Raw genomic sequence first — 16,482 nt, forward strand, 5'->3', positions numbered from 1 at the left:
TACACTTTACGAGGTGAGAGATTCATGGAGATGCAACCAAGAAGTTGGGGAGAGTTTGTGCCCATGAGGCCACTGGTGGCTGATAGAGGATGAAGCCCTTTGCTCCTCCTAGAATAGGAATTCTTAAATTATTTCTTAAGGTTCCTCACAAGCCCATTATGTTCCAACACAGTGACAGACATGTTGATTAAGTCCTTATCAGCCATCCTTCCTTCCTTGTCTCACTCTGCCCTTTATGCTTTTTCGTTCAGAGTTAACCTCGCAATAAAATGCCTACTTTCAATACTTTGCCTCATGTTAGAGAGAACATTTTGATATTCCATTTATATGTCCAAAACTTAGACTCCAACCCATAAAACCACCAAAAGCAAATAAAATGGAAGATTGCTATGTAGAAAATTTGGCTTCATGGATGAAGTTGCAATTTCCAAAATATATTAAACTATTATTTTTTAAAAATATTTTTTAAAATTTGATGAGAATGAGAGATCACAAGTAGGCAGAGAAGCAAGCATTGGGTTGGCGGGGGGAGCAGGCTGCCAGCTGAGCAGAGAGCCTGATGCAGCGCTGGATCCCAGGACCCCAAGATCATGACCTGAGCCCAAGGCAGAGGCTTAACCCACCAAGCCACCCAGGTGCCCCTATTTTAAAATATTATTGCAGATACACTTTTCCTTTTTGTAGGCCTTAGCCAAGAGTAGAGTTCACCTAAGAGTACACTGAAGAGTATACAGTATAAAATGTGTTTTGCATTTCATGAGTTTAACTACGAGTCTTAAAAATGCAAAGATCCACAGATATTCCTGACACTTTTTTTTTTTTTTTTGGATTTAGAATTGAGTTGAAGACAAAGCTCTTAATATTTACTCTGATAGAAAGGATTTATGGATCCTAAAAGGGCAGCTTTGAAACACTTTAGTCTTAATGATTCAACATCAAGTGATGTGTTGTTAAGATCTTTTTGTATTTTTAAGTTGCTTAAAAAAAAAATCAAAGGTTGTGAAGGACCTTTTCATTGTGTTATTGATTCTGACAGTCAAAACAGTTTTAATCTATAACAGCCATTTGCACACTTCTCCTTTCAAGAGTGAGGCACTAAATATTTTAGGCTCCACAGCTGTAGTCACCGTCAGGACTGTTCAACTCTGTCATTGTACCATGAGAGCAGCTTCGAGAATACAAGATAAATTGGTATGGCTATGTTCCAATTGAAAAACAAACCAAAAAAGCCCACCTTTTTTTTTTTTTTTTCCAATAAGGCTTCCAGGTAAAAATAATAAAAATTTATTTACAAGTTTGCTGAGCTCTGATCTTTCTAATCAGCCACTGTGGATTCCAGAAGATTGTTACATTCTTTCAGTATACAATCAAAGCAGTGTTTTTTGTTGTTGCTGATCTTAGAAATTCTCAGTCATCTTTAGTCATGATTCTGTTTTGTTTTGTTTTTTTCCTGCTTGTTGCCATATTACCAGTTGCTGCTTTGAACATAACTTTTAACATTTCCAAGCACTTTGATTTGTTTGCATGACTCCATAGGCAGAGAGCCAGCACTAGCTGGCCCTTTCTCTCTTACCCCGGAGATAGAAAACATTCATTCGCTGAAACATATGTTGGGTATTGTTGTATCAGTTCTCCTTTGCCATCCAGGGTAGGGGATACAGTTGAGCCTTGAACAACATGGGTTTGTATCATGTAGATGAACTTACACATGGATCTTTCCCCCATAAATATGGTACAGTACTGTAAAGGTATTTTCTCTTTCTTACGACTTTTTTTGTGGAATTTTCTAAAAGGCTTATTTATTTTTTTGAGAGAAAGAAAGCACATGCATGCATGTGACTGGAGGGAGCAGCAGAGAGAGAGAGAGATTGAATAGGGAGCAGACTCCCTGCTGAGCGCAGAGCCCAGTGCTGGGCTTGATCTCATGACCCTGAGATCATGATCTGAGCCAAAACCAAGAGTTGGATGCTCAACTGCCTAAGCCATCCAGGCGGCCCTCTTAATGACTTTCTTTTTTTTTTTTTTTTAATTTTTGTTTTTATTTATTTGACAGACAGGGATCACAAGTAGGCAGAGAGGCAGGCAGAGAGAGAGAGAGAGGAGGAAGCAGGCTCCCTGCCAAGCAGAGAGCCCGATGCGGGGCTCGATCCCAGGACTCTGGGATCATGACCTGAGCTGAAGGCAGAGGCTTAACCCACTGAGCCACCCAGGCACCCCTCTTAATGACTTTCTTAATGACATTTTCCCCCCTCTAGCTTGTTTTATTCTAAGAACACAATCTGTGATACATATAACAAACAAACTGCATATTAATCAACTCTTCGTCATTGGTAAGTCTTCTGGTTAACAGTAAACTATTAGTAGTCAAGTTTTTGGGGAGTCAAAAGTTATGCAAGGATTTTCAAATGCACAGAAGTTGGATCTCCGACCTCTGCACTCTGCAAGCATCAACTGTATTTACTAAGAAGAAACTTTGGATAGAACCACTCCTCCGGTTCAAAAGGCTTTGATGTGGAGCTATGGTTCTCTGATGAGACTGGAAGCAAAATAGAAGATTTTAGAAGGTTTAATAGACCAGATTGGAAAGAAGTCCCTAATACAGGATGAGAAGATGCAAAGAGCATAAAAGTGAGGGTTTGCGAAGGGAAAACTTACTTTTATAAATTACATGGAATTGAGTGTCCTACGCTTCATTTAAACTGAAGGAATCTGTCTATTCTATCAAAAAATGCGTTCTAAACTAATAACTCATTTTCTAAGAAAAGTCCCCATGTTTTAAACATGTTGAGTGACATTCTTTTTTAGTACCACGCTACACCATGCTGTTTATATATATGGTTTACTACATTTGTTCCCCCACTAATTTCTTCCTGAGGTGTCACCTTTCCTTGCATGCTTAATTTTAATGTAGAATTAATTTTTAAGGAATTCGTGACAGGTGAAAAACTCTGATTTCCACCCAGTTCAAGATTAGGAGAGTTCCAAGGCTAATGACTTATTGTAAAAGGCCATTGCTTCCTTGTATTTGCTGTTGAGCCAGAGGGTGCATCAACATGCAGCTCAGAAACCAAGCTGTTTCTTAGGTATACTTAGATTTTAGATTTACTTTGAGACTCATTTACTGCAGACTTTATCTTTTATTTGCCAGACAAAATGTCGACTGGTCGTTCTGTATCTTGTTGTCTTTAACACTTCTGAGAGTGTCGAAGCCTTATGTGTGAGTTGTCCCAGTTATGCGGACGCCTGTCTGTACCTCCTGCAGGGGGACAGTGAGCCAGGATCATCAGGACCAGGGCAGTGAGAATGGTTTCTCAGCTGATTTTTAGATTGCATTTCAGTAACTTGTGATTTCTGTCGATGAGCTTGCAGCATTGCACAAGTGTGCCTTTACAATCCTGGGGATGAACAGCAGGTTTAAGTAAGTACTATGCTAAGTGACTCTCATCTTGTGCTAGTTCTAATTTTGTTTCAGTGTCAAAATATTGTTATTAATGAAAACTCATGTCCTGCAGAAGCTCAAATCCTGAGAGCTCACTGTGAGGTGCAGTATTTTGGGGGATAGACCTAGAGAACTAGAAGAAACAGAATTGATTAAATCTGTGCCTAATATGTATTTCCTGGTAACATGATCTAATGGACAAAAATCTGGTTCAAGAGGCAATCATACATGGCATCTTATTTCTGTTATAAGGCAAAATACTATGTCTCTGGGGCATTTATCTGTTTGTGTTTATATACATACATATATGTGTGTGTGTGTATATATACATATATATGTATGTATACATATATGTGTGTGTGTGTATATATATATATATATATATATAGATAGATATATATAGTGCATATTAATACCTTGTCAGGCAAAGAACTTTACTTTGTCCTTTTAAAAACACAGAATTTGGAGGGGCACCTGGGTGGCTCAGTGGGTTAAAGCCTCTGCTTTCGGCTCAGGTCATGATCTCAGGGTCATGGGATCGAGCCCCGCATCAGGCTCTCTGCTCAGCAGGGAGTCTGCTTCCTCCTCTCTCTCTCCCTGCCTTTCTGCCTACTTGTGATTTCTGTCTGTCAAATAAATAAATAAAATCTTTAAAAAAAAAAAAAAAACACAGAATTTGGATTAGGTTAGTTCTCAAATGTTCCTGATGATTAGAATCCTCTGGAGTCTTTTAAGAAAAATATAGATTCTCAGTCTTTATACATATCCAATCAGAAACTCCAAAGGAAATTCTTAAGAATCTGTATTTTTAACAAAAATCCTTAGTAATTCTGATGGTAAAGCAAGTTTAGGAAATATTAGATTAAATGATGTCTAAATTAAGAGCCACAGTTATTTTAATGTCAGTCTATTTTTAAAATACCTGGAGATGAATTGTAAATGGAATTATTCATTTTAGCTTATCTGCCAAATAGCGTCAAGGGGCCTATATTCTCTCTTAATTGCCTTAAAAAAGACACCAGCTTAAATATAGTTAATGGAAGATAGCTGAATATCATAAACGGATGTTTTATACTCCTAATATAAGCTTCTATTGCTGGTGAAGATTCTGTGTTTTTAGTTCTGTATAAAGGACGTTATGCCTTTCTGTCTGATGGACAACTGATACTGTCTCTCCTGGAAATCCCACACCACCTCCTCTCTGTACACACCAAATGTGCTTCTGATCTCGGTTTTGTTCAGGTAGATTTCCTCACCCGATAACCTTGTTTGAGGACTGGCTGGCATAGGTATTCAGACACATTTCCTGTTATGCTCATATTTTATATTAATAAACTGGTGTTTGAGGTTTATATTCAGTTTCTGGGGAAAGTGCCTGGGTCTCTAACGACCAGACCTGAGGTGACTGTACCGAGTTGCAGATACTGAGAGAAGGCTGGCGAGCCCCATTGCTGATTTTCTCCTGCCCTGGGCATGAGGGGAAAGACCCGGATGGAAACTGGTCTGGGATTTCTGACCCAGGGCTCTGAAGTAACTTCTGATTTGAGACACTGTCCTAGACTCACTCATTCTCTTGAAAAGAAGCCGGGGGCAGAGAGTGGCCACCAGAGGGCGAAGAACAAAGGAGGATTCAAGCTTATTTCATGTCAAATAAAGTTGAGGTGACTTGTGCTTGGATATTTTCCTCAGGCGGAACTGGGACAAAGGGCCCTCCAGCTGAGCCACCAGAGAGTGCAGGGTGAGAGGTTTTGATAACTAATTCCCTATTTTCAAGGAGAGATAATATACTAGTTTGTCAGAAATTGGTATTTGGTTTTTATTTTTATTTGACTTGGGTTGCCGCGGCTTCCCGGAATGTAAAATACAGTGTAGATTTTACTCTAGCTCTGTGTGGTTAAAATTATCCACTCTTCCAAGCATTTAGGGAGAGATGTTTAGTGACTGTGTTAAAGGGTGTGCAGCATTTATGGGTATTTCTTTGTGGTGTTCTTATAATTCTGTGGTTTAGGAAGGTCCATTATGGACTTGAGCCTAAAGCATGAATATATGTGAAATCATGGATTTCCATGAGGTAGATTCCTCCCCTCCTTACACATGCCTACAACTGATAGAGCTATCAATTACATGGAGATAAAATCCCAGTAACAAATGTATTTTATACTATCACAGAAAAAAAGAAATGCTTCAAAAACAAACTGAAGATTAAAAAGGAAGAACCTGGAAATGCAGATATAGTTGCACTAGAAATGGAACAAGGAAGAAAAGCATAGGAAAGCTCTATAAATACAGGTAGAAATTGAATCAGAATCCAGAAACAAGGCACTGTAAGGAAGGGAAAGACACGGGGAATTGTAGGACCAGAATTTGTCAATAGTTTAGGTATGTGATATGAAATACTAGGGCAAGTCAATATGTTTTGCACCTTTTCGCTGATATGATAATCATGTGTCCTGTGAAACATGTGGACAATATGGTATGACATTATGAGTAACACCAGTAATTTCATTTTACTTTAAATGTAGTTGACATGCAATATTATGTTTCTGTGTACAGCATAGTGATTCAGCATTTACATACACTACAAAGCGATCATCATGATACATCAAGCTACCATCTGTCACTATGTAAAGGTGTTACAATATCATTAACTGTATTCGCTATGGTGTACATTGCATCCCTCTGTCTTATTTTATAACAGGTAGTTTGTACCTTTTAATCCCCTTCCCCCGCTTTACCCATCTCCCACTCCTCTCGCCTCTGGCAACCACCAGATTGTTCTATGTCTCTCTGTTTTTTTTTTAGATTCCACACATACATACACAACCATAAATTCTTTATCTATTCATCTATTGATGGACCCTTACGTTGCTACAATAGCTTGGCTATTGTAAATAACGCTTCAGTGAACATAGGGATGCATGCATCTTTTTGAGTTAGTGTTTTCATCTTCGTTGTATAAGTACTCAGAAGTGGAACTACTGGATCATGTGGTAATTCTATTTTTAATTTTTGGAGGAATCTCCATGTTGTTTCCCATAGTGGCTGCATCAGTTTGCATTCCCACCAATGGTGCACAAGGGTTCCTTTTTCTCCACAACCTTGTCAACACTTGTTGTTTCCTGTGTTTTTTATTTTAGCCATTCTGACAGGTGTTAAGTGATACCTTATTGTGACTTTGATTTGCGTTTCCCTGATGATAAGTGACATCGAGCGTTTTTCTGGTGCCTGTTGGCCATCTGTATGTCATCTTTGAAGAAACGCCTAGTCACGCCCTCTGCCCATTTTTAAATCAGATCTTTTAGAGGGGTACTGAGTTGTGTGAATTTTCTATATGTTTTGTATATTAACCGCTTACCACTTATATCATTTGTAAATATCTTCTCTGATTCAGTAGGTCGCCCTTTCATTTTGTTTCTTTCACTGTGCAATGTGTGTGATATAGTCCCATTTTTGCTTTTGTTTCCGTGCCTGAGAAGATCTAAAGAAATATTTCTAAGACAGTATGAAAGAGCTTACTGTCTATGCTTTCTTCCAGAAGTTTTATGATTTCTAGTTTTACATTTAAATCTTCAATGTGTGTGGTATAACGACGTGGTCTAGTTTCATTCTTTTGCATGTAGCTATCCAGTCTTCCCAGCACCACTAACTAAAGAGACTGTCTTTTTCCCACAGTATATTCTTGCCTCCTGTGTCAAATATTAATTGACCATATTACTAGGGGTTGATTCCTGGACTCTCTTCTGTTTTATTCGTCTCTGTGTCCATTTTTATGCTAGTACCATACTGTTTGGTTACCAGAGCTTTGTAGTATAATTTGACATCACAAGGTGCGATACCTCCAACTTCGTTTTTCTTTCTCTAGGTTGCTTTGGCTATTCCGAGTCTTTTGTTGTTCCATGCAAATTTTAGAATTTTTTTCTTACAGTTCTGTGAAAAATGCCATGGGTATTTTGATAGGGATTGCATTGAATGACATCAGTAATTTTAGTTGAAGTTTATTATTTTTCCCTGAAGCATTCAGGTGCTTATTAAGTACTTACTGTGTGCCCAACACTGTTGTGGGTGCTGTGTATCCCTCTAAAGAGTCTCATGGAGCCTGTCCTTAAAGTCTCTAGATCGACAAGCATTTAAATGTACAAATACTGATATAATTAAAAACTGTGAGAAAATTGTAAAGGAAAATTTCCTCAGCTTGTGTGATAAAGGAAGGCTTCTCTGAGGGAGTAGCATTGATACCGACACCTGAAATAGGATTTTGCATGATAACTACTTGGTGGGTATTATGGGATATTAAACTAGACCAAGAGGCAAATGAGTGTTATTGTTTGGGTTTAAATCTATGACCTAGTTTTTGGTGCCTTAGGTATAGATCACCTTTAGGTTGTCACATAGTAGATGTGTAGGGTTTATTATTTGGAGCCTTCTTTCACGAGAAGAATGAGAGGTAGATAATATCGTAAAAGAGCATTGTATATCAAAACAGTAGATTACAGTTTTTTTTTTCCCTTTAAATATTACCTTTAATGGTGTAGGGGATGAAAAATTAGCTTCATGATTAGAAAAAAAAAATGACAGGAATTTTAGAACTCTGCTACTTAAAGAAATTTCAATCTGGCATGTGTGAGCCAGTCACTTGGGCCAGTATTGTATTTTAGTAAAATCTTATTATACCTTACTGCATCATTTTTAAATAACAAAAACCTACTTTTATGAACTTTTAATAGTTCCAAACCTTCTTTACTTTTTTTTCTTTAATATGGACTAGACTATTTTCAATTAAATGCTTCTTTGTAACCTCCAGTCAAATAGGTTCTGTAAATTCCCAGGACAGGGGAAATTGAGTATTATTTGTCCACATTGAAGTAATAGATGAGATGTGAAATGGGTTACATGGTATGTGGGTCTCCAGAGGATGCTTTAAGAGGTATGTGAGTTTGCGGAATGTCAAGTAGCCAATTAGTTTCAGACTGATTAAATTTATTTATTTATTTTTTTAACTCAGGCATATTAGGCAACTATATTTGAAGGCACGGGGGAACTCACTAAAATTTTGGCTCTTCTAGTACATCTGAAACTACATGAAATACCTCAGAAGACCTGCTGTGGTTTGCCAACCTTTTAACAATCGTGGAAAGCAAATCAATTTCACGTGACCTGCATACTTAGACATGATTTTTTTTAACGTTTCTGTTTCTTTCATTCAAGAATAACAGAATTCTGTCAAAATAAGGAAACATGGATGATATTTTGAATGACCTTATTTCCTCAAACATCTTCCCCATTCCTTGATTTTTTTTTTCTTTCTTTTTAATCTCTACTCTCAATACAGCAGAAGCTCTGATGGGAAAAGATTCTGTGGATATAAAAGGAGCTAGACCAGCAGCATCTCTGGATGTGGTCATCTCTGGACGACACCAATGAATTATACCCATTTAGTTTAGAATAGTAAAAAGCGAGGTATTGTGTAAGAGAAAAGGAGGCTGAATTGATATAAACATTTTAATTTACACCTACATTGGCAGGAGTGATAGTGCTTCCACAAATGAAATGTATCAGCAATGTGGCAGCATCCAGCTACGTTGCTGGGAGGTAATTCTCTGTGGATTTCTTGTGTTCTTCACAGTTCAGTATCTGAGAAAAGAGTGTGTTTGAGGGGCGCCTGGGTGGCTCAGTGGGTTAAAGCCTCTGCCTTTCGCTCAGGTCATGATCCCCGGGTTCTGGGATCGAGCCCCGCATCGGGCTCTCTGCTTGGCAGGGAGCCTGCTTCCTTCTCTCTCTCTGCCTGCCTCTCTCCCTACTTGTGATCTCTGTCTGTCAAATAAATAAATAAAATCTAAAATAAAAACAAAGAGTGTGTTTGAATAGCCTTTACCCTGAGACATTTGCTTACAAATTTCAGGTTAAGCGCCCTCTCTCCCTCCTTCCTATCCTCTCTCTCTCTCTAGAGTTTGAGATGAGCAGGTGTCCCAGCAGCTTATAACAGTTAGTGTCCTCATGTTGAGATCTTCTTCTGTGGAGGAAAATATCTGTTTGAGGGAAAAGTAGAAGGAATTCTCCTGGCTGATGCTGTTTGCTGTCCCTCTAAATCAAGCATCTGGTGTCTTCTGTCAGTATAGTGTATGAAACAGTAGCAGGCTCTCTTGTTAGCTTGTGAGCAGGGTAAAGTCTCAGACCCTTCATGGTTTCTGACCTAACATGCACAAGGACTTGCAAACTCAAATGCCTATGGGAACCAGGCAAGGGATAGGAATTGGAAGTAGGTCAGGTGTTAAATAATAAATGGCTGCTGACACTCAGCCTCAGAGTTACATTTTTAATAGGGAGTAACCGGACCGTAGCAACTACAGGACAGTGTCTTTTTGTGGAAGAATCCTACTTTTAAAATATTTGGCAGCCTGTTCTCCTTGAAAGCCCTGTTTTGATCAAACCACATTCCTGGGAGCCAGAATGTCACCGTTTAGACTTTCCTGTCTTAGATGGTGAAAAACCACCAAGATAGACTTTTCTTTTTTTTTAATTCTTTTTGGTAACCATGGAAACACTTGGCACAATGCCAAAGCACGCAGTCATTGAAGAATAAAAAATTCTTAGGAAGTCATATATTATGCCTGACATTAGGTAAGAAGATACATGGTATGTGACCAAAATATCAACAAAAAATTTGCCATAATTTTTTCCCCCAGACAGATTTTAAACAGATGAGGCAGACATCAGACATTTTCTTTTAAGTAATCCTTTTATAACACTTGCCCTGCTTACCTGTTCCCGCATTTTATTTCATCTCTGCTAGTGCCATGGTTTTATTTTTATTATCCATTTCTGTGCTTGGTATATACACGATTTAGGTAAAACATTTGTGACCCATGTTTAATGATAAATGATGTTCATATACATAGTATAATAATTGGAAAATTCTAATTATTCTGCACTTTTTGGTATGTGATATGGCCAGAGACATACCAAAAAAAAAAAAAACAAACCAAAGACAAAGGAAACACAAAATTTGTCAGACAAATCTAAGTTTTATTTCATTGAGATTAGTTTCAAGGTTGTATAAAAAATTCCAGTAGTGATTTTAAGAACCTTTTAATGTTAAATCTAGCAAATATTTCCTTAGATATTAACCTAGAAAGTTTGAGATCCTAAGCTGACTTTCTATGAGCCCTTAAATTATAGCTTATATGGTAAAATATTAGTTGTTTGGATGTGTTTATGAGAGTTTGGCTACTTCAGCTGTTAGTCAAGTATAAAAACAGGGTAAAAGAGAATTTTTTTGTCTTTCATTTTCTTTGTTTCTGCATTTTTAATTATGGAAATAGTAAATGAAAATAAGTGGATATCACTAGGAAGTATAAGGGAAAACAAATATTCTCTGGAAAATTATTAGTGGATCACAAGCAAATTTTCATAACTGAATTAAAAAATACAGTGAGTTACTTCGGATTACTATGTGCTAATTATAAAATTTCATGCATGAAATTAGTAATTTAGAAAACTGAAAATACTGCTTGAGATAATGATGATTTATAGCAGTGAGTATAGAATAAATGATTTTGTTTATGATGTATAATTTATATAAGTAAAATTCATCCTGTTTAGGTGATTAACTTTGTGAATTTCAGTAAACGTATACAGTTGTGTAACCACCTCCACAACTAAGGAAATATTTCCCTCATCTCCCCAGATCTCCATTCTTCTATGTCATCGATCCCCGTCTTCTCCCCACAGCCCCTGGCAACACTCATCTGATTTCTTTCTCCATAGTTCCTGCTATTCTGGAATGTTGTATAAATGGATGATCAAATATGTAGCCTTTTGAGCCCAGCTTCTGTCACTAGGTGCAATGCTTTTGTGATTCACAGCTGTTATTATATGTACCCCTAGTTTGTTTCTTTCCATTGCTGAGTGGAATTCCATTGTATACATCTCCCACAAGTTGCTTTCCTATTTACCAGGTGAAGGATATTCGAATTGTTTTCAGCTTTTGGAGATGGAGATCGTAAATAAAGCTGCTATAAACTTTGTGAACAGGTTTTCGCTTGGCGTGGCTTCATTTCTCTTGGGTAAACAATACCTGTGTATGGGATTGCCACATTGTAGGGAAGTATATGTTTAATTTTATAAGAAGCTGCCAAACCATATCCAAAGTGGCTGCACCATTTTGGATTCCCATCAGCAATGCATTGGAGTTGTAGTTGCTCTACATTGAATATAGGGGGGTTTTTTTGTTTGTTTTGTTTTGTTTTTGTTTTTGTTTTATCTTAAAGTAGAAATCCTTTCTTTCAAGTCTTTCTGAAGATGCATTATATTAAAAATCGATATACTGTGTTTGAATTTTGTATTCTTTTACAAACATGGGATGATTAGGGTATTGGGGTGTCAGGTTGAGTTAATACCATTTTTTCTTTCCTATGAATTAGTTCACAAATATAGATACATATATATGTTAGGAAATTAAATATATTTCAATAAAATTATGATTAAATGGTGTGTTGCATATATACAATAATGGGAGTTTCCAGATCACTTAAAATGCTTGGCCAGTAATTCAGAACTTCCTAAATATAGAGACAAATGAGTTCAGGCAAGTCTTGAGACCCTTCTAATAGCTGAGTCTTCGGTTAAATTAGAGCTACGAGTTGCAATGTAGTTGACAAGGCCACTCTGTCTTTAGTTGGAGCATCTAGATGCGGCTGCCCATGAAAACAGCAACTTAGAAGCACTGGATTCGTTTACAAGATTCCAAGCCAGTGATAGTTCTAATGTAAGTAGAATTGGCCTCTACAGATAATGCAGGTCATTTAGACCAAACTGGAATTTCCAATTGTCCTTTAAGTAATTCAGTAAGGTACTAATGGCACTTAAGAGTAAAATGTGGCTTCTCTAATTTCCAGGATGGCAATACTGCCCTGCATACAATAATGTTTGTGTTTTAACATCCTTCCATTTATTCTGGGAAAAATACCAGAAATGAAAGTGAATTTTCCAGAATAGAGACATTAGGGTTTATTCTTTTTTGTGTGTGACTATTTTCTTAGGACTAGTTTCTCAGGATAACATGCAAAGTGTTTTTGCAAGACCACATTTAAATATAGGGCAAAGGTAGAATTCAACCTGAACATTCATAACTTTCTCAAAATGTGATTTGTTACCACGTAGGCTCCTTTTTTTTTTTAATGGCTGGTTTAATTAAATATTCGAAGGAGGCCGAGACTGTAGATATATATACAAACCAACATTTTTAGTATTTCAGTGTGAAGCTATTGTTTATTTTCAAAAATGTTAACATTTAGAGTGTTAGGAAATGGAATATATTTTGGCAAAAATTATGATTACATTGTGTCTTAGCACAACACCCAACTGTCTTCTACCTCAGATTATTTTTTTGTCTTTTTCTTGGCACCTAATGCTAATACAAGCACTATGAAAATGCTTCTCATGTAATATGCAGTGAACTCCAATAGAAACAAGGTTTTTGCAAACAGCATCCACTCAGAGGTGTGCTTACCTGGTGTGGCCCACAAATGAGAATATTCATAATTTTCACAAGTGGTCATTGCTTAAATTGATGATTACATTATGACAACAAAAAGAATACTTTGGAACAGTTGAGTCCATACTCTCAAGTGGAGAGAAGTATGTATATGTCCCCAAAGTTAGCTTACAGATATTTGTATGGACAGGAACGGTGCTTTCCATAAACGTTGGGATTTCGATATCATTTTCTATCCCTTCTCGTTCATGAACTAATATAATCATGAGCAGTGCAGCAAAGTCAGTAGTGTTTCTTCTTATTGACCTCATTTTTCCTTTTTCTTGCATCTTCCCAGCCTTTGTTAGCATGGCTTGTGTGGTACTGCAGTGGGACAGACTTATTGATCCGGGGAATTAATTGGTAATTAATCTTTGCATTTGCCTTTTCCCTCTCGAGGACCCAGCTGCAGTGTTTTTTGTTTTAACAGAACAAAAAATATTTTCTTTCAGTATGCTCTGCCAAATTCTGACTGCTGGTTTGGTTTATTAGAATAATTGTATGGTTTTCTACTGGGTATTCTTTCTGCATTTTTGTTTTCTCTGTCGATAATAGTTCTTTCATTCGTGTCCGCAGAGAAACGGTCATTTTATTTATTTATTTATTTATAAAGGTTTTATTTATTTTAATTATTTTATTTACTTATTTATTTATTTGACAAATCACAAGGAGGCAGAGTGGCAGGCAGAGAGAGGAGGAAGCTGGCTCCCTGCTGAGCAGAGAGCCCGATGTAGAACTTGATCCCAGGACCCTGAGATCATGATGTGAGCTGAAGGCAGAGGCTTTAACCTACTGAGCCACCCAGACACCCCTAAGGATGCTTTTTATATTTGGGGTGATCCATTATAAAGCACCAGGACATTTCCTGTGTAGTACTGGTACATAAATGTTCCTGGCAGTAGTAGGTGGGTTACATTCGCCCATCAGGTACATACCTTTCCCATGCTGATTAATTTCCTTACTGACAAATGATGGAGAAAACTCTGGTAGTCCTCAAGAAAGACTTGAAAGTTGGAGAAGATGTCAAGAGGTGTGAGGTTAGGAATTTAATCTTTTAAAACTTCCCTTCAACTAAGATATCCATAAAAATGTGTGAGACAAGTTTGAACAGAAGCTAAGAATTTAAAAAAATGAAATAAAATTTCAGCTCCCACATAAAGCATTTGTGATGAAAAACGTGACAGAAACCTATATTCATATAAATAGTGGGAAAACAGAATGTGTTTTCTGAGTTTGCTTGAGTTCTTCATTATTAAATTATAGCAGGGTTCCTATTCAATATGCAACATATTTGCATAAGTATTAAAATAATTTATCATGATTAATTCTATTATAGTACATTTCAGGCCTAATCACAATCTGCTGTACACTGTAGTGGTTTGTCAGTATTTCGTGTTTTCCTGGAGGTTTGGTTGGAATTGGTGCTCCTGGAACAGCACAGATGTCATCGGAGTTTGCTGTGATTAATGCGGTTCTGAAGGAGATCTAATAACGATTAGCCAGTTTCATAAAGTGTTACAGAATTAGGTCAGTGCGAGAAAATTCTAAAGCTCTTAAAAATGTGCATGCTGGCAAGTCCCTCTGGCCACAAATTAGATTTCTTCAACAATGAGGAGGTTTGACCTTGGAAACTGATGAACTCCTTGGGCAAAGGTGGGAAAAGGAGACGATTTGTCCTCAAATACTCAAAGGATCAGAAAAAAAAAATGGGGTGAGTCTAAAACTAAAGGTTGAAAGTTATAGGGAAATAGATATAAATCTGATCTATTATAATTTTCGGAAAATCACTAGAAGCACAAGGGGCTTTGTGGTTCTAATGGTCCCACTAAGGAATGGAGCTTCCTGTTACTGGAATTATCTAGGTAGGGATAAGATAACTGTTTAGAAACACTATCAGGGGGTGCCTGGGTGGCTCAGTGGGTTAAAGCCTCTGCTTTCAGCTCAGGTCACGAACTCAGGGTCCTGGGATTGAGCCCCCGCATTGGGCTCTCTGCTCAGCAGGGAGCCTGCTTCTCTTCTTCTCTCTGCCTGCCTCTCTGCCTACTTGTGATATCTCTGTCTGTTAAATAAATAAAATCTTAAAAAATAAAATTAAATATTATTGGAAAGTATTTTTTTTTAATGGCTTGGAAGGAATTTCTCTTTAAGTAAATTCTGATTTTTTTTTTCTACTGTGAGTTTCCATAAGTTAACATCCTTCTCAGTATCAACAGATTTCTTGTATTTTTCTTAGGTTTTGGTGGAAGCTTCAGTAGGAGATGGCTTCACTGGAGACATTGCTATCGATGATTTGTCATTCATGGACTGTACCCTCTACCCTGGTAAGGAAGGATATTTTAACATATAAGTATTCTCAAATCTGTTTACTTGGGGGGGAAAAAAAGCTGTTGAGGAAATCAATATTTCATTTCAACAATATTCTAAAAATACTCTTCTGTTCTGTTAGTGTATTAACTCTGGAAAAGATTATTGTGAATCTTTGCTAGTAATTAGTCTTAATGTCTTTGCAAACATGGTAGAGAGGTTTGAATCAGTTATGCTTCTGTCTTATCATGTGGAAAATATTAGGAAATCATGTCTGAAGTTATAATAACCGAATTGGTCACCTTATAATTACATTGTTTTGGAGACTGTATGAATCTCTCTATTACCTTCAGAGATGGTTTCCTGTCAGGCAACACTAAATATTCCTAAGGATTGTTGTCAACCATTTCTTCTCTTTGTTACACATTTCTTTTATGAAAAAAAAAAAAAACCCACAAATATATGTTTCCCAGATTTATATTTCCATTCTCAGCCTTTACCCTGAGATCCAGACTTATGTACTGACTACCTACTGAACATCTCAACTTAGATGTCTGGTAGACATCTCAAAGATAACGAAGGGAAATAACCTAAAACAAGCCTACAATAAGCTAAAATAAAGTTAAAACAAACACCCCAGGCAAGGCTCCATCCAGGCAGTGCAAAAAAAAGTAGCAATCTAATAGGACTGGTTATCAAGCTCTTGGGCTCAGAGGCTAGAGGCTCTTCAATTGTCCAGCAAGGGGGAGCACAGCTTCCTTTCCAAAGAGATCAGAGGCACAGTAATTTAAAAATCAATTGCAGTAATCCATGTAGAAAGCACTCTCAAGTTCTGAAGACTTAACCTTCAGTCCTGCTCCATCACTGTACTGTTGCTGGTTAGAAGAGCACCAGCCTCTCCCTGGACATAATCAGGGCTGGACTCCAGTTTCGTTGGATCTGTGGGACTCGGCTCTGAGTCTCTACCTCATCATCCTGGCAGGATTAATTCCCTTAACTGCTCTGTGTCATGGTTTCCACAGAACTCTGCAGAAAGCCAAATCCCTCTCTGGATAAGGCAGCAAGAAGGAAATTAGAATTCAACAAGTTTACCCTTGTCTCTTGATGGCTGAAAGTGAATTCTTGGCTACTGATGATCCCCTCCATCTTGCCATTCTTCCATGCCTCCCTGTCTCAGTAAACGACAGTTTATTTCTATTTGTGTATT

General features: G+C 37.4%; 1 protein-coding gene across 3 annotated transcripts in view; it reads left to right on the plus strand.

Moving 5' to 3' along the window:
• Nucleotides 1–16,482, plus strand: part of MALRD1 (MAM and LDL receptor class A domain containing 1) — an 800,866-nt gene that overhangs the window by 226,924 nt on the left and 557,460 nt on the right. For all 3 annotated transcript variants that reach the window (XM_046012349.1, XM_046012350.1, XM_046012351.1), the window contains exon 20: nt 15,205–15,292. In XM_046012349.1, the coding sequence (XP_045868305.1) occupies nt 15,205–15,292 (88 nt within the window). The remainder of the gene's footprint in view (nt 1–15,204; nt 15,293–16,482) is intronic.

The sequence above is a fragment of the Meles meles genome, chromosome 7 (assembly GCF_922984935.1).
Source record: "Meles meles chromosome 7, mMelMel3.1 paternal haplotype, whole genome shotgun sequence".
NCBI classification, from domain to species: Eukaryota; Metazoa; Chordata; class Mammalia; order Carnivora; family Mustelidae; genus Meles; species Meles meles.